Raw genomic sequence first — 25190 nt, 5'->3', positions numbered from 1 at the left:
AGAATTCACAGGAATTTTCTGTACTTAAACCACACTCCCACATATCTAAAACTTAAGTGTAGCTGCGTATTTGTTTAAGGTATGTTTAATATATTTTATCATTGATTATGATTAAATGTGCCAAAATGGAAACAAGAGAATAATCATACATAGAAAGCAGAGTACAAGAAATCAGGGTGCTGCCTTTCACATACCCATGGTTAAGCCCATTCTTGTCCATGCTCTGGAATGGGTGCCCCCACATGCAACATGCATCAGCAAAGTATACAATTTAGGCATAGCTGAGATTATCGCACTACATTTTACCTTAAAGGTAGTGATTTAAATTAGTCAAAATTTGGGCCCACAAACTCCAAGGAATTGAAAATAGAATTGGTGATTGGAAACAAATTTCCCACTACTAAGGTTTTTCTTCTTCTTTTTCCCAACTTCTAGGAGATAACTGATTCCTTAACCAGCATTATAAACAATAAATATGGAAGGAAAGTCCTATTGTATTTATTAAGTCCAAGGGATCCTACATATTTCTCACCAGCCATAATCAAAATTCTCCAACAGGGTGATGGAAATACTTGCAGGTAACTAGAAAATGCATATTTCTTGAATTGGGAACTTAATTGATTGCATCTTGGTGTCCCTATAAATATTTTTGTTACGTTTGTATTCTACTTTTTCCCCTCTTGTCAGGAACCTAAGGTGGTTTCTGTGATCTGCGTCCTCTCTATGCTATCCTGATGACACTCTTGTGAAATACATTAGGCTGAGAGTCACTGACTGATCCAAAGTCACCTAGTGAGCTTCATAGGAACTAGAACCTGGATTTCTGAAGTCCTAGTCCAGCACTGTAACTACTACTCTGCAGTGGCTGTCGATTTATTATGCATGGATTTATGCTGCAGACATATAACTTTCCCTTCTAAATGCATTGATGTGTAAAGGCAAAGAATAAATATTTTTAAAAGTATTTTTTTGGAGACTTGCATCAATTTGGTTTTAAGGAGCTGAGTTGTTGCTCTGTAGGCTATCTCACAGTAACTCCAGACAGTGTCTTGTTGCTGTTAATTTTTTTTATACTGCCCAGTAGCCAAAGCAGTTAACAACAGTACATAAACTACAATACAAAATACAGACAATGAAAACATTAAAATTACCATACAAAATTTAAAATCCAAATTTAAAACATGTGTTTAAAAAATCCGCAATAGCTTGGACAAATTAAATCATGAGAGCTATTTAAGCAGCTAACATAAACCTGGATATAGTAGTTTACCCTAACAGTAAACTAATGGAATACCTTGTGGTAGAAAACAGTCTTTCCTTGGCACTGAAAATGTGTTAACATTGGTGTCAGGTGGGCCTCAGTGGGGTGCTTGTTCCATAAGTGAGGAACCACCCCTGAAAGCCAATACAAGCAGGTCAGATTTGGTGTTTCATGCTGGGACCAACTGGCCCTTTCTTTAATCTACAGAGCCTGCAGCTTCTGAACAATATTTTAAGGGCAGCTCCCTGTTGAGTGCATTGCAGGAATCTACTGTAGAGCTTAATCAGTGGCATCTGCTATGAGCGAACTGCGTCATCACCTGCCTGACTGTGGCATATTGCATTGTCCGACAGCATGAACACCATGGCTTGTTAGAAGGAGGAGCAACCCCCAAGTAACCTAAAGCTCCTTTGAGAGTGGCTTTCCCCTTGAAGCCATGGTTCCCAGGTTGGGAAGATTGGGAGAAGCTCTGGCCAGGCAGGTGATTGTGTTCAGTTTAAAAAATTAATCATGGTGACTTTTTTAGTCTGTGATGATCATCTGATCTGGGCCACTATTTCAACCACAGCAGGAGTTTGCTTTTTAGGTTTTATAAACCATTTATGTGCTTTTTATGATATGGACTGTACTTAAAGTCTATTGTAAGATGATGTTGCCCATATTTCATTTGCTTCAAGGTAACTTATTAAATGGCTGACTATTTTGATTTCATAATCAGGTTCTTTCAATAAGGTACTCATCTGGAAAGGTTAAATCTGATGGACAGAACTGCAGCCTTCTGGCAATTTGAGGAAAACTTACTGTACTGATTCTGTTTGTCAGATCAAAAGGAATTAGCTTTGTGGCTAATGTTCACTCTGGGAGATCTTCCTGATGGCCACACTTGAGCAAGAAAATGTAAAAAAAAACAATATAAATATTGACAGATATTTCAATGAGGGAATATTATTGGTCTGCTCCTTGTGCAAATTTACATTGGATGGTGCTACAAATGTATCTTGACTGTTGTATTCAAACTGAAGCAGAATCCTCAAATCCAGCCATTTCTGATGAGGGAGGGAGGTCTCATGCAGGCATGGATCTCTTCTTCATTGATTCTGGTGGAAAGAACAGTTCTGCATGTACATGTTGTGGTGCGTCTACATCAGCTCCCTTCCTTCACAAGAACAAGCAAGCACATGTACATCACTGCTATCTCTGTAGGTCTCTGGATTGGATGGGAAACCAAAACCAAAGTTCTGCTCTTGCTGGTTATGTTCTTGCAAGAAATTAGAAGCTGCTGCTGTCAAAATCTGATTTTTAAGATGAGCAGCAAAAATGGCTTTAATTGTGCAGCATAGTTTTCTGTAATACGAGGGCAACTATTTACATGTCTTTCATTTCACCAGTAAAAAGGACACAGATATCCGTCGCCGTGAACTGCTGGAAGCAGTCTCTCCAGCCTTATTAAAGTACCTGAACCTACACACTGAAGAAATGGTGATGGACAAAGCAACATTCATTGTAGTGACTGGCATCCTCAAGACTGCTGTTGGTGATGTCCAGCCTGCTATGAAAGTGATTGCTAGTCTCGCTGCAAGAGAGATGATTCCAGGGGGTAAAGATGGGCAGGTAACTGCACCTATCAAGTGGCAGAGTTAAAACTAGCTGCCATTTTCTTTTTTCTCTCTGGGGTCTGCCAGAATTTGTCTGTAGAGTTGGGATAAACTAGGATAGCTCTCCCATATCTAGGGCTCTCCAGATGTGTTGGACTTCAACTCCCATAATTCCCAGCTGCCATCACTAATGGGGCCAATGGCCATGTTGAGTGAAGATTATGGGAGCTGCAGTTTAACACATCTGGAAGACACTAGGTTGGAGAAGGCTGAATTAGGAGATCTCCTAGTTTATCCGGATTCCACAGCCAGCTGCAGGAAGAACCTTGTCATGCTTACTGGGAATTGAATTCTTGGTTTCAGCTGAATGAATGAAACTAAAGACAATATTTTGGAACAGAAGAATTACATTTTCGAAAGCATAGTTAATGTTTTGTGATAGAGAAAGACGCAAGAGGTTACTTTTATCCAGTTCCTGAAACGTGCAGGTAGGGGAACAGCATTTCTACTAGTTAGTGTTTACAGTCTCATTTCCATTCCAGGAGATAGTTGGACTATTGCAGTTCATAGATGTATGAGTTTACAAATATGTACATGCCTGTATATAAGGAACATCAAATGCACCATTTTTGTATTTCAGCGTGTACATACGTTGTCTAATAGATAAATTCTAATGGGTTTCTGGAGCACATGCTGCATTTGCACCAAGTCTAGGCATGCTTAAAAACATGCTGGCAATTTGTAAAAGCACTGGGGAAGAGGTTACTGATACCTAGGTTTGAGAAAGTGTGTAGAACTTGTACTATTGCCCTAAAATACTGCCATAAGCAGATGGGCCAATACAGTGTCATACGGCATTTGCAAAATTTCTGAAATTTCGCTCATTGGTGATTAGTTAAGGTGCCACTTAGGTATATGGAGAAAGCGAATACATTTGTATTGAGCACCTCTAATGGGTATTAGCAGCGATGACGCTCTGGAAGAGGCAGTTTTTGGGATAGTGGGAAGCAAATGCTGTGGGGTCTTGACCATGCTGTTCTTTTAAAGCTTCATGTTGCAGAGCATCCAGCAGGCCATCTAGTTCTGAAGTGGTTAATCGAGCAAGATGAGAAAATGAGGGAGAACAGCAGAGAAGGTATGTTGGAATATCTGATTAAATAGAAGTTTGCACATCGCAGACTAGATTAACTGTGTCTAAATAGAAGAACGGACACTGCACCAGCTATTAATCATGAATGGTTAACTTAATCATGAATGGTTCAACTTAAGCTGAAGCACCCACAGTGCACAGTTCTCCCCCGCCCCAGCTCCCTCGGGGAGTTGCATATTCTTCAATTTTTTAAAATTTATTTATTTATTTATTTCATAGCCAAAGCGCCTTGAGCAGTTTAGAGCAAAGTAGAAATACAATAAAATACAGTAGAGAAATGTAAGAACAAGAATTAAAAATTAAAATAGCATAAAGGGGCATTAGAAGACAATAAAAAAGACCCAGCCAAGAATAAAAGAACAGCAGCTGGCTAATTGTGTCAGGCCCCTGAAGATTCAGGGAGCTCTTTCAAGGCTTCTGCAAAGAGGGCTGTCTTAACCTGGCACCGCAAAGATGGCAAATTTGGCTCCACGAGGGCTGTAACAGGGAGGCTGTTCCAAAGATGGGGGGGGCACCACAGAAGGGGCCCTCCCCTTAGTTGCCACCTTCTAAGCCTCTCAAGGGGTTGGCACCCATTAGAAGGCCCCAGAGATTGAACGTACTAGGTAGGTTGGGGTTGGCAGAAGAGCTCCAGGAGATGACGTGATCCCAAGCCATGATCTAAACTAACAGTGCCACTCCTTTGAAGGAAGTTTCTTTTCCCAGTGCAGTGTATTAAATAATTAGAGTACTTTCTAACAATGAGATCTTTTGCTAGTTTGAGGTATTCCAGCCGGGTTCTGATTTTGCCCCCTTTGTTTGCATGGTTGGGTTTCTGGTAGCACAAGTACAAGATACTTTGGCACTAGGAAGGATAGTGAGGTTGCTGATAGAAACGAAGGAAGGAATAGTTTAGGAGGCAGGCTGCACTATTGTAGCATTCCACTAAGGTGTAGTTTCTCCACACTGGCAGTGCCAGATGAGTTTAGGCATGGATGTGTGTGCAGAGAATGTTAAATAGGAAGGCATAAAAGGGAGCAGTTGTGAGGCAAATGTGCTTCAAGTCAGACTTCCCCAGCCTTGTGACCTCCGGATGCTGTTGGACTGCAATTCCCAGTATTCCTGGCCATTGGTTGTACTGGCTGGGACTGATGGGAGCTGAAGTTCAAAACATCCCAGAAGATACCAGACTGTAGAATGCACAATACTGGCCATCACTGCAAAGAGCATTGCCTGTATCTCCTTCAGTGGACCTGTACCTGCAGTTGCACTGACCTTTGTAAGTGAATTTCTCATCTGAGGATCTGAATGTCCTGCCTTGATTGGGGGCACGGTTCACTGATGCTTCTGCCCCACCAGTCAAGGGCTCACACTCATTCTGGTTTGGGACCTTTCAAGTCCTTGTGTGTTGTGTGAGCTCTCATACCAAACATTGAAATGTATATAGCGAAATAAGCAAAATGGCCATACCACTGTGGCCGAAATGCAAAGGGCTTTGCCACTGTTTTCAAGACCTGGGCATGTCCGTTGAACTCTGGCTTCTCAGGCTGAACTGTGCGTCACTTTTCAAATGAAGATTTGCTAGAGCGGCTGGGGATGTGGCCCTGTGGGAGGGTGTAGCCCTTCAGAGATTTCTGCTGTTACAGCCAGATTGCATTCCTACAGTGCTGAGTTAATAAATAAATTATAAATTAGCTGTGTCAAATACAAATTCATTGCGTAGTTGTATCTTTTCGAGACTCGCCATGAATATTCAAATCCTGAGGGGTTAAAACTTTGTAAAATAATTTAATAAATTTGTGTGATGTTTCTGGTCTGGCTTCTACCCATAACAGGATGTTTTGCAAGAATATTAGTAGAGTGTGTAGGTGTTGACCTTCTGAAGACCTGGGCAAATGTGAATCGTGGTGCAATTATCCTGTGTCGGTATGTAGAACACGTACACTTCTTACCTTTTTGAACATCTCACAAATGTTCTTTAGGTTTAAAAAAAACGAAATGGCTTCAGTGTAATCTACTACCAACCTCTTTCAGTCATGTTCACATATCCTACTGTTTTCTAGTAGGCAGCACTCACGTCGCTTAGATCTAAGTATTACTGTATTGCCTTCAGTGCAAGATTATCCATCACCTTCTTTTGACAAACCTGATCAAAACAAGAAAATACCAGGAAATCCCCAAACACAGGATGTAATGTGCCTACCTTCCTCAATGTGGTGCCTTCCAGATGTTTTGAACCAACTCCAACATTCTTGGCCCTTGGCCATGCTGGTGGGACTCCAGAACATCTGGAAGCTGGAGTATGGTTTTATCTGGAACCAAGCAGAAGTAACACAATTGCTTGTTAAAATCTGCCTGCTATCTTCTTCCATGGCACTCTTTCTGTTTCAAGGCAATAATGCAATATTTGCCTTGTCAGGGGCTTAGTTGTCAAGACATTCATGAGCACCAAGTTCCTGTATTGCAATAAGGTAGCTCCATTTTCTTCAGTAAGACACCACCGAGAAGATAACTCCGCATTGATGGATATGATACCATTTCTTTTGCAATCATTGACATATATTCGGAACAAGCAACTTGGAAATAACAGGAAATGACAGCTCTCCTCTTCTGTGGTTGTCTATTTAACAACCCAGTTAATACTTTAAACTGAAGTGTTTATTTCCGCTATCTTTGTATTTTTCATGTTCAGTTTTAATTTCTGCTTCGCAGACTTTAGCAGACTGACTTTTAATAGTGGCATCATTACGGAAACACCTCCTATTAAATTATAACTGAGCTGTCAGTAAATTTATTCAGAGAATCATTGAAATGTTGGAATTGAAGGGATCTAAATGTCACCTAGTCCCAACTCGCTGTACTAAAGCAGATTACTTAGTACTACACTATCACTGTTAGCCTGATCCATATTGTCCAAAGCAGAGAGAGCTCTTCAGGGCTAGGAATAGGTTCAGTAAAAGCAGTGTGAAGTGGTGAAAGGAAGTAGCTTTTTCTGGAGGGGCAGCTGAACAAAAGCTCTAGAGTAAGCAGCTAGAAAACTATATAACCTGAGTGAATAAAATTTGTCTGAAATGGGTTGCCCTCCCTCTATAAGTCCTTACTATCCTCTGTTCATCTCTAATTTTCACCATTTCTTGTGCTTCTAAGCAAAATATTCTCTGTGACTCTCTCGGGTCAGTGCAGAAGTGTTGGGGTTTAAAGCAAACATCCGTTCATAGGTTTATCATTGTGGAGTTTTAATGCTCAGCTGATGGCTTTTATAATGTAGACCTGCGGGGATTTTTCATGACATTTCAGAACAGATCCCTTGCATTTGACAAGGATGCTTAATTCCTTTTAAAAGCTCTAATCCCCCACACAGATGTTGAGTAAAGATTTGTGAAGAGCTGCTTCAACTACCACTGCAAAGTTTCCCTTTTCATGTAAAAAGATGTGAAAAATCTGGTTTACTGTGAAGCTGGTTCAATGACCCTTGCTTGATTTCTGGAAATGCAGATTTTTGTGGGTGGGGGTGTTTAAAGAAAAAAGCCATGCCACTCTCCTCAGTTGGATTAGTAATACTTCCAGGCCTGGGTCTTGTTCCCATGTGGTAATTTGCCCATTTTTTGTTTCCTGGAATGCAGCTAAATCGGAACTATTTCTGGTTAATACCATCTTCTCTGACCCCACCACTCTTCAACCCCCTTTCCTCCCCAACAGAATGGTGCAGCAGCCCAGTTCTCTATCATATCTTGCCATAGACTAAGTAGAGACTTTTCTTTTTGACCCCTCTGAAAACTAGTGTAACTCAGATATTTTCATTACTCAGTGCCACAAAAAGCACAAACATGCACAATTCAGGACAACCTTGGCTGAAAGCTGGAGTAGGAGCCCTTGCACTTCCTCCATTGTGAAATGTCTGGGCTGCAGGAGCAGATTTAGCCTGTGCTGTGCTCCTGGGAAAAAACAGATGAACCCCTTTTTTGCAGTTACAGTAGAGCATGAAAAGGGAATGTGTGTTATCTTCATTTTACTGCTCTGACTTCTTTGTAAAGTAGCTTTGTAGACTAGTGCTCGCCCTTCCCAAAAACAGCCCTGAGGAGTAACAGGCAGAGTAAGAAGTAGTAGAGTAACAAGTAGCAGCTATATGTACATTATATGCATCCTAGAGGGGCATATAATATACTGCATGTGGAAGGCCTAGTGTCAGAGCCTGGCATCTCCACTTAAAAGGAAATGTCCCAAAATTGGGAGTGGGAGCAGCTCTGAAGGGGCACTGATGGGATAGGAGGACTAATGAATTGCACCAATATTATTATTAATATTAATATTAGAATATTTCTATGCCACCCCTTGCCGAAGCCTCGGGGCGGCTTACAACACAATAAAATACAATACAATACAAAAATAACAATATAAAATTAAAATTAATAATATAAAATAAATAAAAAATATAAACGATATAAAAGGAGTTATAAAAGTTATAAAAGAAAAGAAGACGCCCTGGTCAGATAAATAAGTAAATATTGTTAACAATTAAAATGACGTTTAAATAAAAAGGTCTTCACCTGGCGCCGAAAAACAAATAACAACGGCACCAGGCGGACCTCTCTGGGGAGCACATTCCATAGATTGGGCGCCACCGCAGAGAAAGCCCTCCTCCGAGTACCCACCCTCCTAATTTCTTTCATGGAGGGTTCCCGGAGAAGGGCCTCTCCCGCAGATCTCAAGGGGCGGTCGGGCATATATGGATGTAAGCGCTCCTTCAGGTAACCAGGTCCCAAGCCGTTTAGGGCTTTATAGGTCATAACCAACACCTTGAATTGGGCCTGGACTTCAATGGGAAGCCAGTGAAGCTGTCGGAGGACTGGAGTCATGTGAACATAACGCCCCGTCCCCGTCAGCAGCCTGGCAGCTCTATTTTGAACCAACTGAAGTATCCGGACCGTCTTCAAGGGAAGCCCCACGTAAAGCACGTTACAGAAGTCAAGGCGGGAAGTCACCAGCGCGTGTGTCACCGTTGCCAGGCAGTCGTACTCCAGATAGCAGTTTCGTACCCCCTGTGTTAATGGGCAATTGAATGAATAAGTAGAGACATTGCAGGACATCCATTTAATGTTGAGTTGTAGGCTGAATAACTTGACACCCACAAAATATGTGTTTGGACAATGAAGAAGAATCTCCCGATTGCTGCTCATCTGCAGAAAGGTGGTGACACAGGAGAGTAATAAGGAGCACCTTATTCATAGTAGAAAAACAGAGGGGCCCTGTAGATGAACAGCCTGTTGCTCAGATCTCTTGCAGCACTGTCATTTTGCAGTTTTAAAAAAAGATGATATCCCTACTGTTCTCGGGGAGGGGTGCAAGTGCTGAAATGTTTCGTCTTGATTAAGGAGGAATGTTTGCTGTTCAGTTGCTCAGTTTCCTGGCCATTTCATTACAGTGCATTTATCAAAATGATCCAACAAATTGGCCTTTCATGGTTCTGTGCAAATGCTCCTCATGCTGGGTGGTATTCTAAATCAAAACCCACACTTGACTGCAGACTTTGGGCTTCTTACCTTCTAATATTTCTTCATTTAATGTGTGTTAAATCATGTTTCATACTAAATTGTGAGCATTTGATTATAAAGCTTTTCACCCAGTTCAAGCAAAGGGAATAAAACTAGATTCTGAAGCTGAATACATAAGCACATATGAGAAGATTTAAATTTTGCTTGTTTTGGGTTGCTTTTTAAAGAAACCTGTTGTTCTCTCAGAATGATCCAAAAAACTCCCTCTAAATTGTAGACAAAGTACAACTGAAGTTAATCCTTGTATTTTGCGTGTTTCTGCCACTTGTATATCACCTACACATATGAAATACATGAAAATTATATATAAAATTGTACTTTGCAATTGGACAAACCAGTAGTGCTGTGTTTTTGGATAAGACAGAAGTATTTTAGGTCACATTGAGAAACAGATTTTTAATCACTCTGCAAGCCACATTAATTCTTCTCTCATTCAGTTTGGTTTGGCAACATAATCCTTATTATACATCTTTTAAAAAAAACACAAGGCAGGGGATGTGCCTTTTTAATCAGAAGGTTATGATAAAAATAACACTGCAGTTACAAGCTACAATTGAATCTGCTCACTCAACCTTTTACCCAGGGCATGGTGGCTCTTTAATAAGGTGCTGCCACCATATTCCCACCTTAATATGAGAAAAGTTCTACAAACTGCTCTCAAGTGATTTCCCTGTAATTCTTTCCAGCTCAGATTTTCCAGCTTTACTGTTCATTCTGTTTTCTGACTGATTTTTGGTTTTAACCATGTGAGCTTCCTTGGAAGCGTACGGTGAATGATTAATAAGCAGTCTCTTCCAAACTGCAAGTTGACCCCTGACTTGGGAGAGTCCTTAGGGATTGGTTGCCACTAAAGACCAGTTCTGAAGCACAGGTGCTCCTTGTAATGGTTTCTACCCGAAGCCCCTCCCGGAGAGACCAAAATTGTAAGCAGCTGCTTTGAGCCATCTCAAGAAATGCAGGAGTTTCTATCTGCTAGGAGTAGCTGCTTTTTTTTTTTTAATTCCTGATGGGTTTTAATTGCCCAATCAAGAGGAGGCCATCTCAAATAGCTTCCATTACAATAAGGAACAGTATCTTGTTGCTGGGGAATTCATCCTCCTTTTCACCCACTCTGAGGATTGCAGTTTAGCTCAGAGGGAGGGAGAATTCAGAAAGGGATGGCAGATGCCATCATCCTGACCTATAAAAATCTGCTGGCACTGGGTCTTCGCAAGCTCCGGCTCTACGATACCACCAACGTAGTATCCAATGGCTGCTTCCAGACTGACCTCTTGGATTCAGGCAGTTTGCAATATGACTGTCATTTGCAGCAGATTGTGGCTGTCTCCCTTGAAGTGAAACTGTTTGCCTTTTTGCCTCTCTTGTAACAAGTAATATTGACATACGTTGAGTCTGAGCTATGTTTGGGCTGCAATGGCCCTCAGAGTGCCTTGCACTCTGCAATCACAACACCTTGAATTATGATGATACAGTCATACAGTGTGGAGAGCAACCTTGTGTGAGCAGGTCATTTTGCATAGTGGGGCTTCCCCCTAAAAAGACCCCTGCCCCTCTGAAATCTGTTCCAGAGCGTTGCCAGCGCTCAAGCAGATTCTGAAGGTGCTGGGGAGGACCGTTGGAGTCAGGGGGAGATGCTCGTGGAAGCCGTTCTGTCAGTAGGAGGTCCTAATTGGATTCTTTGCACATATGTACATAAGTACACTTGCAGTAGTCCATCGTATGTTAAATGTTCCACAACCTGGTGGAATAACATGTGTACAAATTTCTAAAAGCTGTAATGAAAGGACCATACCTTCAGTTCTCTTTTTGTCTATAAAAGTAAATATAATCCTGAATCAGAGACTTTAATTTAAATGCACCATCTGTAGAAGAACATTTGAAGAGAGGAAAAAGTGTGAGGAGATCTGCAGCATTTGGTAAAATGACCTTCATGGTGAATTGGCATGCCAGGGTGTTCCCTGTCTTCTTGCTAGCCAATAGATGATGATGCAAGGCTAACTAAATCTGCTCTTGTTCACTGTTCCTTGCCATTTATAATATTTTATTTTGACTTCATTTTAAACTTTATTTTTAAAATTTCTATTTTCTTCCCTTTTATAGTCTTCTTCAGAGCTCTGATCAAGAAGTGGCAACTCAAGTCAAAGAAGGATTAAAAAGTCTGATTCCAAAGCTAAAAAGAACTAAAAATGATGCAGCAGGAATAAAAGCCTTGCTGGAGAAATTGTCATCATAATTTAATTATTAAATGGACATTTTAAATGGACAATCTAATGTCCCTCATTTTAGAGGACATATTTTTGGACTGGTTTGGAGTAACTTTTTTTAAACCTTTTTTGTAAAGTTGGGTAATGCTAAACTTTTTAAACCCCTCACATCATTAATTTACCAATAAATACTTTAAAATTGTTCTGAATGTTGCATAATGTTTTTTTCTCCTTTGGAATGTTTTGATTTGTCTCTGGGTTGAGATATATTTTTGAAACTGTGCAGTTGAAAACATTCAACATACTTTAAAATTCCTCTGTTTTAAAAGAGCATGGTAAAGATTCATATACAGCTGTTATTGATTGAGTTCTATCTTTGAAATTCTGGTTCCATTGAAATTGGAAAGCATTTGACTCCACTGAATTCAGGACTTCGGAATAAAATTTCCCATGATCCACTAAGAACCTTAGTGGATTTTCCAGTTGAGGAAGTCATAGTTTGGGCTCACCAACTCCTGTAGTTTTCAGAGAAAATGCAGCATCATTTAATCAAGAGGTCATCCAGACCTTTGGGATAAATTTGGATGCCATTTTGTATGAGACTAATGTTTATATTATAAATAATGGTCTAGTGATACAAAGTGAAATCCTCAAATCCCTTCCAAACTCAGAAATATTGGAGAGTCTGTACAGGAGATACTGGCTTGGTTCAGACATTACATTTGTGATCGCCAGTACCAACAATCCCTTAAGCTGGCAGGCTCTTTTGTAGTTTCTGCGCAAGCTCCCCCTTGGCTGCATGGCTTAGCATTTAATTGCACCTTTCCATAGTTTGCTCCCAGCCCAGAGTATGAAAGGTGGGTTAGGACCTCGTTTCAAGAACATGCTGGATAAGAGCAGTGACGACTGCAGCTGGCTTTGACGTGACTGTGAGTGATAACTTATCACCAAGGGATAGGGAGGGCAGCAGGAAAACGTGAGGCTGAGAGCAGGAAAAAATGAGCTTTGGTGCTCATTCAGCTTTCTGGAAATGTTACGTCTGCCTCCCACAGGAGTCTCCTTTGGTGGGGAAAATGTTTCCATTCTGCATAGAAGAATATTATTTATATATTCCTTTCCTATATGCTGTTGCCATGGAAATAATCTTTTTCTTAAGGGTGCGCAATACAGGTGCTAAATTCTAAAAGCAGTCTGGAATGGCTGCTTTTAAAAGTATGGCTAAACATTTGAGGGGTTTTGTGCAATTCAGCTAACACATTTAGGCATGTAAATTCCAAATTTCATGGCAGGTGTGGGAAGTTCCACCACTGGACTGCTGAACTCTGCGGAAAGAGAAGAATTTTATCCAGTGGGAGGAATCCAGAGGGGTGCGTCTGCCCCTGCCAGTTTCGTTGTGCAAGCAGCCCCTGCTATTTACCACTCCGGGGGTGACCTGAAACTAGCAGGAGCACACTTTTCAGGAAGGAGGCAGGCCAGTGGGGTTCGCACAAGGGAGCTCTGTGACCCATCTCCTTCCTGACAAAAGAATGTCCATTTGTGCTCTTCCTAGAGGAAGCCCTGAAACAGTCTCCCTTGTGTAAGCAGTAGGCCTGGCATGTGTGACACAGTTGCTGGAAGTGTGTGCATCCTGTTGGATACTACACCATGTTTTGCAGTGCCTGACTCCAGTCCTCCTTTCCATGGGGACAATTTAGCTCTTCTTGAGTTCGAAGAAACAACTAATTCAGCTTCCATCAGTTTGTAAATTACATGCTGGCTTCACCAAACTTGCAGTCCTGCCCTTGGCTGCAGCGGTGGCAAATTCCTTTTCTGGCCTTTGTGGATTCATTTCCAGCTTACCAAATGGGCCAGTGCTGAGCAGGGCGATCTCCGTTGCAACCTGTGATTGGCTAGGGTTGCATCAACACATGAACAGCTTAGAGCTGTGAGCGTGTGCTCCCCAACCTTGACATAGATCTGTTGGGCAGCCAACGTACTTGGACCAGTGAGAGTAATCCGTCTCCTCACTGGCTAGCGCGGTGCTGACTGTGCTACTCCACAATCCATGTAAGCTTTTATGACCTTGTATAGCCCTTAAAGGTTAATCTCAAATAGATCTAACTGCAATGATAAATATCGTTTGTATTCACAGCCACTTGGAACAGTTTCTGGAGGGACCACTGCAGCTCATCCATTCTGTTAACAGGATTGCCTTTTGTGACAGTGAAACAGAGAACTTTGCTTAGCACTTGGGTGATGAATTTAAAGGCCAGCAAATACAGCTTCGAAGTCCTAGCAGCTGCCCTAAATCACTGCTGGTGTGGAAGCTCTGAGGGGGTGACGATAATGTCCCGGTGACAGGATAAGGTTGAAATGTTGCTTCACAATGGAGTGGGAGGTGGGATTTAGCCCTATATGTGGCAAAATAGGATCACTTTCTGTCCTTCCAAAAGCAGCACCTGTCAGGATCTATGTGTAAGCAAGCTCGTTCTGCGTGTTGAACCTAGCAGAAGGCCGCGCGAGTCGGGCCAACTGAATGTTGCCCGGGAGCAGCTTCGAAGGGGCTTTCTCAGAAGTGGTCTCCACCCTCCTTAGCTTCCTCCAGTGTGCAGTGTGGTAGGAAGAAACTACGTTGTGATTTTAAACAGTCCTTGCTTAAGCAGGCTTCCCATCGCTTGTAACTAATCACAGTCAATCCTGCTGCTGCTCCATTTTCTAGTATTTTTATTGCTTTTATTGTTGTTATAACTGAAATTGCTTGCATAGTGTATTTCAAGCTGTGATTTTAATATCTGTGAACCACTTAGGGATTTTATTAAGAGTTATAGAAATATTAAAAATAAATAAACAGTGCTGTTAATACTGCTCACTTAACCATTCGTGTTGCATTTGAAGGTAGTTCTTTTAAAAATTACAGGTAGCTGTGTTAGCTAAGTTAGAAAAAATGCAAAATCAGTATTGGTGTAAGAAGTGTATTAGGCCAACCTGAAGATCATTTTTGCTTCAATAGATGTAACTGTCCTATGGATTTTGGAATGTTTTCTTTTAGATAGGTTATTTTTACTAGATAAGCTTCAAGAAAACACTACTTTTACAGCAGGGGTGGGCCACATGTGATTTTCAGATGTTTAGGACTACAGTACCCATCATTCTATGACCATATCTGGAGCGCCACAAGTTGTACATCCGTATTTGTAGGCAGATAGGTGGGAGCTTGAGTAATTTGGAAGAATATGGCCTGAACCGCTTCACTCTGCACATGCCCTTGCTTCTCTTTGGATTTCCCAGGTTAGCTGCCATCTTTTTATTTATCCCACCAAAGCATTGCACTCAAGGTGGCTAGCAAGAACAAAGCCGAGATTAGAACAGAAACTTTAATTAAAAGAATCAAGCAAATTAAAGGTACAATGAAAAACACAACAATAAAAGAAATAAAAAGCTCCTAAGCCAGGACTAAGACACTGGTACTGCAGTAGGTTCCAAGGCTGGGTGCTGGCTGAAAAGACTCCACTCATTTTTGCTTCCAACAAACGACGTGTGGACCAGGATGTAGGCGACCGATGGGGGTGGGCAGAATGCCAGGACCAGGGCGCTGGCACGAGGCTGGGCTCCTTAGCTCAGTAGGGCCAGAGGCTGGCAGTGTCAACGGTCAACAGTCCGGGGTTGGAAACAGGGCAGCAGGCAGTCCAGAAACAGTCCAGTGGCCAAATGCCACCAAAGCAGCCGTGTAAAGGTGGCCAGGGTGGAGGAGGGAGGCTGCAGGGGCAGGACAGAGCGGGCTGGAGCACGGCAGAGACTAACCAGAGTAGGGCAGGAGCAAGGGGCGAGGCAAGGTGATTCAAAGGCCAGAGCACAAGAGAGGCACAGAGACAACCTGTGTTGCTGCGGCAAAGAGTAGCTGTGCAGAGAGGCCTTTTCAGCCCGCCCCTCCGCACTGCATGATTGCCTCTCGGCTGTTCCCAGCAAGTGCCTGCAAAGGTATCCTGCAGACACTCGCAGAGCTAGGTGGGTCCCAGTCCTGACAAATGCAAATAAAAATACCTTTTGTTTGTAGCCTTTTTTTTTTTTTTGCTCTGTTTTTCAAGTCTACCTATCAACTTCCATATGGCCAAGCCAAAATTCTGCTGTTCATGAAATGGGACATTCTCAAAATGTTTTGCTTAAAGTTTGTTTAAAGTCTGTATGATAAACAAGAAATATAAAGTTAATTCAATTACAATCCTCATGGAGGATTCAAAGAACTTAACTGAAAGCATGTGTTGAAAGAGATGGTTTTGAAACAGACTATACGCAAACTTGTTTAGACAGACATATACTCTGATAAAGCCTTTTGGCAACAAATAATTAGTTGAACAAATCAAGATCCAGTAAAAAGTCATAGTTTATTTCTGTTACCTGTTGTAAGTGCTTTTTCTGTCCATTGACCCAGTCAGGGAGGGGCGGGGGAGAATGTTTAAATCTTTTTTTTTTACTCAAACAAGTTTTCCTACAGACACAGAGAAGATACAGGAACGGACTGTAAACACTGCACGTTCTGTGACTTCTGACTTTGGAAGTAGACAAAGTGGTATTTCAGTGTTCCCTGATCATGGAATGAACTGACTGCTTACACAGACATGTGTAAACATGAACATGGAACAGTTTGTTTCCAACTCACTGGTTTTATCATTGTTTAGCAAGAGATGGTTCTCTAGACGAATCTGTAATTTATTCACTCATCTGGAAGTCTTCTAGTGCCAGCACTTCTTTCTTTATAATTTTTGCAGAAATGTGATAGCTTTGCTGCCAGCATGTCATACATAATTTTGCACATCTTACACAGTGTGTATGTGTGTGTTTCAGTGCAATGACTTGGGCTAGTGACCTTCCTTCCTTTCTTTTTTCTTTTAGGGCTTACTTAGCCTGACCTGCCTGGATCCACTGAAAAATGCTCATCTTCCCCTCCTGATGAGTGATTTTAACTTGATTTCACAGTCTAGTGATTGTCAGAGTTCGTGACTGGGGGTGCACCTCCAGTGAGCGTCACCCGCTTGCTTGGGTCACATTTCTCTTTTGCATTAGGAGTGAAGTCCTTCTAACCAAGTATCATCCATTGTGTTTGCTTGCTGATTAATACCTGCAATATTGGAGGCAGAATCATCTATTTTTTATAACAATTCTGGTCTAAATAGGCCCTTGTACGACATGGATTGGATGTTCTTCTCTCATAGGGATTCATCTGATTCCAAAGATAGGTTTGGCCATCCCTGACTGTTATCAGCCCCTTCATGGATCACTGCCTTGTCCTGGCGAAGGGGCTTGCGTAGCTCAATGAAGCTGTGAGCTATATGCCGTTCAAGGCCACCCAAGGCAGACAGCAACAACAACGAAGGGTAGAGTCTGGGAGAGTTCCAGTTAGAAGGTTTTTCCCTTGTTGCTTTGTCTTGAATTTGTTTTGGGAAATGGATTGAGATACAAGGTGAAGGAAAAACCCCTCTTGGACCTCAAAAGGGAAATGCCGCCTTGGAGACTCATTCTTTTCTGTAGGAAGCCCAGTGCCTACTTCTTAGTATGCTATCCTGCATGCTAACTTTTATATGATACACGTGTTAACAAAAGAAATCCATCTGCATGTGCCTGGGAGTACTGACCCTTATCTTTTCAGAATTACATTCTGATGCTCAACCTTGTTAAGACCCCATGTTAGAAGCTTGGATTAGGGCTTAAGTCTCATTCAGACCAAGGGCCAAATTAAATTTTGGAGAAGCTCTTGGTGGTGCCTTCTAGTAGCAACTGCAGCTCAAGACAACAAATAATTCAGGATATTTTGGTTTAAGGCCTTCACTGCCAGTGACTAACCCTTTGGGAAAACATTTCAAGCTCTTTAGAATGGGGATGGGGGAGATGAGAAATCACCAAGCGAGCAGGGCAGCGGGGCAGGGCCCCAGTGCTTTTTTTGTAAGAAAAAAGGTGCCGGAACTCATGAAATTATTTACCTTTCCCATGTAGTCAATCACTGTACACACACCCACACGCTTCAGTTGTGTAACGAAACATAACAGTTGCCACCCGCAGTAAGCACTCAGTGCGCGACCACACCACCAGTCACAAGCCGAGCAGCGCCACAAGCCGAGCAGCGCCATCACAACCAGCGCGGGCAAAGTACGCATGCATCAGGTTCGACACACAAGCAGCCCGCATGCGCCGTTTTAATGATTTTGCCGCCGACCTGCTACGCTTGACAGGGAGATTCAAATCCACCTGGACCAAACATCAAATTTTCAAAAGTTACTTTTAAAACTTGGAAAATCTGCCAAAAAACGGTGCCAGATCTCCATTCCGGTGCATTCTATGACAAAAAAAGCACTGCAGGGCCCTATGTGATTGTTCCGGCCGTCATCCCTGTTGCGGTTCCTCAAGAAGACATGGGATTTGATTCTGACTGAGATGAGTGGGAGAAGGTCCAAAGGCCACCACAGTGGAGAGAGGTGAGAGTAGTGTCGATCCTCTAATGGGCCCTTCTGGAACTCTGGGGATGTCATGCTGGAGAAGGAGAAGGCTTTAGAGCTGTCAAAGGAGGAGGAGGAGGCTAATGTGGCATTCCAGGTGATTCCCTGCCAAAAAACCTCTTCAAGGGAAGGATTCCCCTTGAAGACAAAGCTTTCTTAGCACACCTGGCTTGAATGGGAGGGTGCTAACCTTTCCCCAGCTGTTTGGTTTTGGCCCTCTGCCACACCAGCTTTGGAACCTCCCTTTGTAGGATGCTCAAACAGCTTGACTCTTGTAACACAACCTGCTGTGTGGCCTGGAGCAAGCCTGCCCCAGCTGTACCTTTCCATGTACAGAAGTGCGAATCAGTGCCAGCATGGCTGACTGGGGAGCTGTGGAGGTGGGAAGTCAGGTGAGCTGCCCTTGGCTCCCGGGCCAGAGATCCAGCAGCCTGTCCTGCCATGCAGCTTTGAGACTCAGACTGGAGGAAGAGGGGGAGGGGGAGGCTTCCTGCCCCACCGCCTGCTCTGCACTAAATGGCCGGTGTTTAGAACTGGGAAGGGAGGGCAACGTTGCTTCGCACCAGGCATTGCGCCCGAGGAACATACTGGCTGGGATAAAATAAGGAGACGGTGAAAACAATATATGGAAGAACTAACCAGAAGAGGTAAAAGAATGACAGACTCCTTTGAAGGGGAGTCCTAAGAGGCAGTGCCTTTAATATTAGAAAACAAAGAGAAAGCTGCTCTGAAAGCATAAAGTACCCAGGGGGTGCCATGCATCAGAGACTGGATTGATCCGAGTCCTAACAAGAATATGCCAACCGATAAAACAATGCCCAGAGACTGGAAGCGTTCAGTCCATGTTCCTCTCCCAGGGAAAGGAGATGCAAGAGAGCACAGGAAGTAAAGGACCATTGTGCTGATCTTTCCTGCAAACAAAGCAAAGCTGCAGCGGTTGCAAAACAGACGTTTGCCCTGTATGAAGGGAGAGATGCTGGCGTTCACGTTCCTTTGAAAAGGAAGAGGCACTCAAGATCATATTGCACACATGCTTTGGCTACCAGGGCATAGCAAAGCATTTCAGGAGGCCACTTCTTCTTGTTGTTATAGACAACAGCAAGCCTTTGTGTGGATCACACGAAGCGACGGATGGTTCTGAAATGGATGTGCTTCAGCACTTGGTCTCCCCGATGCGTAACCTGCATCATGGACAAGAAGCTACTGTTAGGACAGAATATGGAGAAGCAGAACGGTTTCCTATAGGCAAAGGCACCCAACTGGGGGCGGCGGGGGTGTTATCTCCCTATACATTCAATCTATACACAGAAAATATACGAAAAGCTGGGTTAGGATCAGAGGAAGAAGGAGTGCAAATTGGTAAGGATACATCAACACTTGAAGATATGTAGATGATGCTATATTACTGGCAGAAGGCAGCAATGAATTGAAATGAGTCCAGATGAAAGTGAAAAAGGAAAGTGCAAAAGCAGGACTGCAGGTAAACATTAAATAAACAGGATCATGACTCAAGGAAAATTGCACAACCTTAATGTCAACAATGAAGAAACCAAAATTGTGAAATATTTTGCATACTTTGGCTCAGTCTTCAATTCCAATGAATACCGCAGCCAAGAAATAGAAGATGACTGAGACTGGAAGGGCAGCAATGAAGGGACAAGGAAAGATCATCAAGCGTAAGGAAGTTTCACTGGAAACCAAGGCCAAGATCATCTGCTCTATTGTATTCCTGATCACTATGTATGGGTGTGAAAGCTGGCAGGGGAAAAAAAACGCATTGAGGAGAGGGAGCTGGAAGAGAGCTTTGTGCATACCTCTGATTGACAGAAAGATGAACAAGGGGGTCCTGGATCAAATCACGCCAGAACTTTCCCTGGTAGCAAAAATGGCAACACCGAAGCTGTCGTCATTGGGCACATCATGAGAGGGCAGGACTCACTGTGGAAAACAGTGCTAGAAAAGTCAAAGGTAGAAGAAGGGCAAGACCTAGTAGGCGATAGACTGATACCCTAAAGCAGTGGTGGCGAACCCGTGGCACGCGTGCTGCAGCGGGCACACAGAGCCCTCTCTCTCGGCACACGAGCCAAATTGCCCCAGCGGCCGAGCATCGGATAACAGTGCACATAGGGGCCATGCGCATGCTCAGGGAGGAGTAGCAGCGCCAGGTGATGATGTCACGAGCTGCGACTCATTAGCCACGACTCATCCGAGCTTTCGCATGGCCGGTCAGTGCGCCACCGAGTTGTTTTTTCTAAACTAAAACTTTAGTTTTCAGGTTTTATTGCAGTGTTGGCACTTTGCAATAAATAAGTGGATTTTGGGTTGCAGTGTGGGAACTCGGTCTCTGAAAGGTTCACCATCACTGGGTTGGGGTTAGAAAAACGAGGTGTCCTGGCATGATTTTAATGGTTGGAATGTGTTTAGAATGGGTAGAAACGATGAGCTGTGCAGAAAAAGCTACTCAAGGAAGTCTGTTTCAAAATCACCCTCTTTTCAATGGAACTTTCTCCCTATATTAGGGTTAGGGTGTGCACCAGGGTAGGGTTAGGGTTGGGAAAATGAGATATCCTGGTAAGATTTTAATGGTTGGAATGTGTTTAGAAGGGGCAGAAATGGTGAGCTGTGCAGAAAAAGCTACTCAAGGAAGGCCTTTTCAAATTCGTCCTGTCTGTAATGGAACTTTGCCCCTGTATCAGGGTTAGGGGTGTGCAGCAGTGTAGGGCTAGAGCTGTGGTGAAGCTATGGCACGTGTGCCACAGCGGCACACGGAGCCCTTTCTGTCAGCATGTGAGCCAAGTCAACCCACCATCGCCCCAGTAGCCGGGATCAGATAACTGTGCACGTGGGGGCCATGCGCATGCTGAGAAAGCAGTAGCAGTGCCAGCAGATGACTTCACAAGCCGCGACTCATGAGCTGTGACTCATCCGAGGTTTCGCATGGCTGGTCAGTGCGCTGCCAAGGATATACATGTATTTGCTTGGACTAGCCATAAGGTGTTCTTTCTAAAGTAAAACCCTAGTTTTCAGGTTTCATTGCAGTGTTGGCACTTTGCGGTAAATAAGTCGGTTTTGGGCCACAGTTTGGGCACTCAGTCTCTGAAATGTTCGCCATCACTGCCCTGAAGGAATCCACAACCTTGAGTTTACAGAACGGAGCAGAGCTGTCTGGGTCAGGACATTTTGGAGGCCTTCCATTTCATCCCGTTGCTGTGAGTTGGAGATGCCTTGACAGCATGTAACACACAATGAGCAGTTCAATCATGTGAAGGTGGTATTTGGGAGATGCAGAGTCGTGATTCAGTTCTGTCTTGTGGAAATGCTGCATCCTCTCTGTTTGTGCACAGAAGTGTTGTAAATATGCAGCAGGTCCTGAATCAGCAGCAAAAGCAACAGCTTTTCCACCTCTATATGTATAAAGCAATTGCCCCTGAGAAAGGTCTGTTGGTTAAACTGGAGTGGCTCAGAGGAAATCTGTGTGCGCACGTGTTTGTTTCTAGAATGCTTCAGACCAGGTAGTGTTAGGCTTGCCCTAAGAAACTATACTGAGGATGCGTTACCCACATGCCTAAGTTATTGTACTTGCTGGTCTTCCTCCTCCTCGGATTTTTCACTCCTGAAAAACATGCAGTGTTTACTTTTTCTGAAGTCTTTTCTTCAGAAAAAGACCCATTTCTGTGTGTCTTCTGTTTGTTGCTCATATCACTCTTCATATGTATCTCTCTTTATTGATAAACTTTGCAGACAGTCCGTCTGTCTATCACTCCGTCTGTGTAATTGTGCAATCATCCATCCCTGTTATGGTGAGCAGATATTTCTAGATCCCTACACACCCTCCCCCCACCAATCTGACAGCAATCTTAAAGGATTGACAGATTTTAATAAGAGTAGTCTAGGGTTTGTCAGGAATGCTTGAAATTCTAGGCTGCCATTTCCTGGATTATATGATTATTGTAATGAAAGCTGTGGGTGTATAAAGCCCAGTGTTCCTAAATAAAGATTCTGTCCTCTATGTTAAAACGCTTCTAAGCTCGCTCCGTCATTCTGCGCATTGTCTCTTAGAGGTGTTCATTTAATGCAATGCCCACTTGACTGTTCCGTTTTGCTAATGTGCTCAGCAGCCAGTTGTGGGGATATGCATGGTGTGCAGCACATCCAGTCTGAAGTATTAGGACTTGTGTCTTCTGAGAGCTTTTCTACCTGACGTTTCAAAGGGGATGCATGGATGCATCCCCCAACATCTTGCGGGGCAAAAGCAGCCAGGAGGGCTGGACTTGGCTTAGAACTGTGGTCCATGGGGAAGGTGGCCTACCCCTTGTCCTCATGCCTGCCCCTCTTTCCGGGGAGCCGTGTTAGCCAAAGTAAAACGCGACTGCGTGCACCCACACCAGCTACTAACAAGAGAAGGAAAGCAGGCCGAGACAATAAAGACCTCAACATTTTTCCTTCTGTGGCTTATAGCCTGGGAAGCAGGGGTGGAGAAGGGGAGCGAGAGTTGCGATTGCAATGTCCAAAGGTTCAGTCAATGGGAAACATTCAGTCTCCCCTCTTCTTGCACCACAGCCTTAATCAGGATCCTGCCACCTTCCCTCAGCTGTTTTGGCACATCCGGGGAAGGGCATCAAGCACTACATACATCTTGGAAGTTGTATCTAGTGTTGATGCTTGCATGCAGCCAAGTATGTTATGGTTGCAATGATCAATTGAGCTAGAGAGGTGAATCCAGACACAGCAGAAATGTCTTCTCTAAATGCAGGGAGGAGCAGCAAGATGGTGGAGCGGGGGAAGGGGAGGTCAGCTTCACCAGTTCCTTCTTCAGCCACTTGCATCATCTTCCATGCTTTTTCAGAGAAGAGAGCAGGCAGGTTTTGGGGAGGTGGACTGGGGGCCTGCACAAGTTCACTTCCCTCTTCCAGCTTAAGGCAGGCCTGGATGTAGGAAGAACTAGTGATTAGGCGAAAGCGGCACTGGTGAGGTGCTTTTAGCAATAAAAACATAAAAGGATGGTGCCTGTACAGACACACATGTGAAACTAACCACAGGTTATGTCAGATGTGTAGTCTATCCTGTAGCAATAAAGCTAGATTATGCTGGAGTTGTTCTCATAAGAGTTATAGTTTTATATTTTGGAATATGGAAATCTTTGCCTCCCTTCCTTTGGCCCTCCCGCAAATCCGCAGGGTTTGTCCATTCAGCTTTCTTCTATGGGAAAAGGAGCAGAGTCCCAGGATATGAGAATAGATACTGCTGCAAATGCGATCTTGCTCTGCTTCTCAGCTCCCTCAGTTTCTTTCTGGAATTTCCCACCTCAGGCTGTAAAAAGCAAACATTTAAACCTGTCAAATTTTGGAACTTCTGGTTGCTTTATTTTTTATCTGTCCCTCAAGATCTTGATGCATCGTGATGTTTGTCTAATATTTCCCTGATGATTTCTCAGTGTTTCTGTATTGTCCTTGTGTGCAACTGTTCTTGCATGGCACCCATTCAAAGTCTCCTTCCCCTCCATGCAACGCGTAGATGATGCCAACTCCATACAACACTGTTTCTTTGTAGTCAGTCTTACACTGGTTCCTCTCAGCGCTGTTGTACTTTAAGGAAACCTGTTGCTGTTAAGAAACTGTTGAATGCTTGACTGTCCTTTCCTTTGGATCAGGACATTCATTCTTTGCAGGTCTGAAATCCTGATAGTTAATATAATTTAAAATACCAGTGAATATGCTGAGGCTTGGGGAAGTTTGGGTTACTAATTTTTCCTTGCATGTTGTGCATTTTTCCATTCTCCTGTCTCTTTAACTGTGTCAATGGCTTTATGGAAATAGTAAGATTTCTTCAGGTTTGGCCACAAATGTACCTTTATCAGTGCAAGACCAAGTGGTCATGTTTTTCGTTTCTTCTCAGGTGCTTCACACTTACTTGCTGGTGAAGCTGTAGCCTTAGCTAAAGTCAGCCTTCAGGGTGCGGGAGAGGCCCTTCCGGCGCAGGCTGCCACGCTGGCTTCAGGTCAGACTTTCTGGCAGGCTTGTGCTAAGTGAGGGCACCGCTCTGTGTGGCGCTGGCATTACCATGGCGTGGCACTTCCCAGTCATCCAAGGAGGATTCCTGCCCCCTTCCTATTCCCTGCAGCTCCCTGCACCTGCTGAAAAGCATCCTTGGTTGGCCAAGGGAATGTTCCTGAGCAGTACGGCTGGAACATGGGCAGGGGGGAGCCCAGTGGGTGTCAGTTGTGTGAGGACCAAGTATTGCATTGAACAAGTGAAGCTCATTCAAAAGAGAGACACTCTTAAATAGTGCAATGGTTTGGCCCACTTTTCCTGTTATTCCTTTCCCAGCAGAGGTAAGAGCAGGCACTTTCTGCAGATGCTGGAAGTGTTAGTGCGAGAATGAAAGCAACCTCTGCAATTAGGTACATGGCGGGCCACCTGACTTCCTCTGACTGTAATTTTAAAAAGCAAACAAAGAAGGATTAGCAGGTGTCCGTTCGGGGATGCCTGTGTTGGCCCTGGTACTAATGCCCTCCTCATCTGCCATTGCTCATTCTGTCATTTTTTGGGTGGTCATTTGGGCTTCCTGATTTCAGGGCCCTGGACTTTGATCCTAACATCCAACCTTCACTGCATTGCCAAAACCACCATGTTCAGCAGCTCTGTCTCATTTAGTGTGTGTCCATTTTAAATTGCCTTAACAGACATATTCCAAAGTATAATTCCCATGACATTTGTGAATAGTAATCCGGGATAAAAGCAGCAGATTACATTGGTAGGTTGTGTAATTTCTGTACTACTGTACAAAGAAGTTAATAAAGGTTATGTAAACAGCGGATCAGTGCAAGTCCATATTTTTCTATGTTAAAAGAAAATGGGACAAAAATGTCATCTATGAAGCTAAATATATCTTGAAAGCCACATTGAAAACAAGCCAAAGTGATTGTTGCCCAGAATTTTGATGCTGTCCCTATTCGTTGAGGTACATGGTGCTTGGAGCATAG

At 43.4% G+C, this 25190-nt stretch overlaps 1 protein-coding gene across 2 annotated transcripts in view; it reads left to right on the top strand.

The window, feature by feature from the left end:
* The window catches only part of PUM3 (pumilio RNA binding family member 3), a 39327-nt gene extending 27377 nt beyond the window's left edge, over positions 1-11950 (top strand). For both annotated transcript variants that reach the window (XM_044446244.1, XM_044446243.1), the window contains exons 14-18: positions 436-578; positions 2650-2872; positions 3904-3991; positions 5821-5911; positions 11638-11950. In XM_044446244.1, the coding sequence (XP_044302179.1) occupies positions 436-578; positions 2650-2872; positions 3904-3991; positions 5821-5911; positions 11638-11770 (678 nt within the window). In that variant the 3' untranslated portion in view covers positions 11771-11950. The remainder of the gene's footprint in view (positions 1-435; positions 579-2649; positions 2873-3903; positions 3992-5820; positions 5912-11637) is intronic.
* The last annotated feature ends 13240 nt before the right edge of the window (positions 11951-25190 follow it).

The sequence above is a fragment of the Varanus komodoensis genome, unplaced genomic scaffold (assembly GCF_004798865.1).
Source record: "Varanus komodoensis strain SLA01 unplaced genomic scaffold, ASM479886v1 scaffold5, whole genome shotgun sequence".
NCBI classification, from domain to species: Eukaryota; Metazoa; Chordata; class Lepidosauria; order Squamata; family Varanidae; genus Varanus; species Varanus komodoensis.
This window is presented reverse-complemented; position numbering and strand designations above follow the sequence as displayed.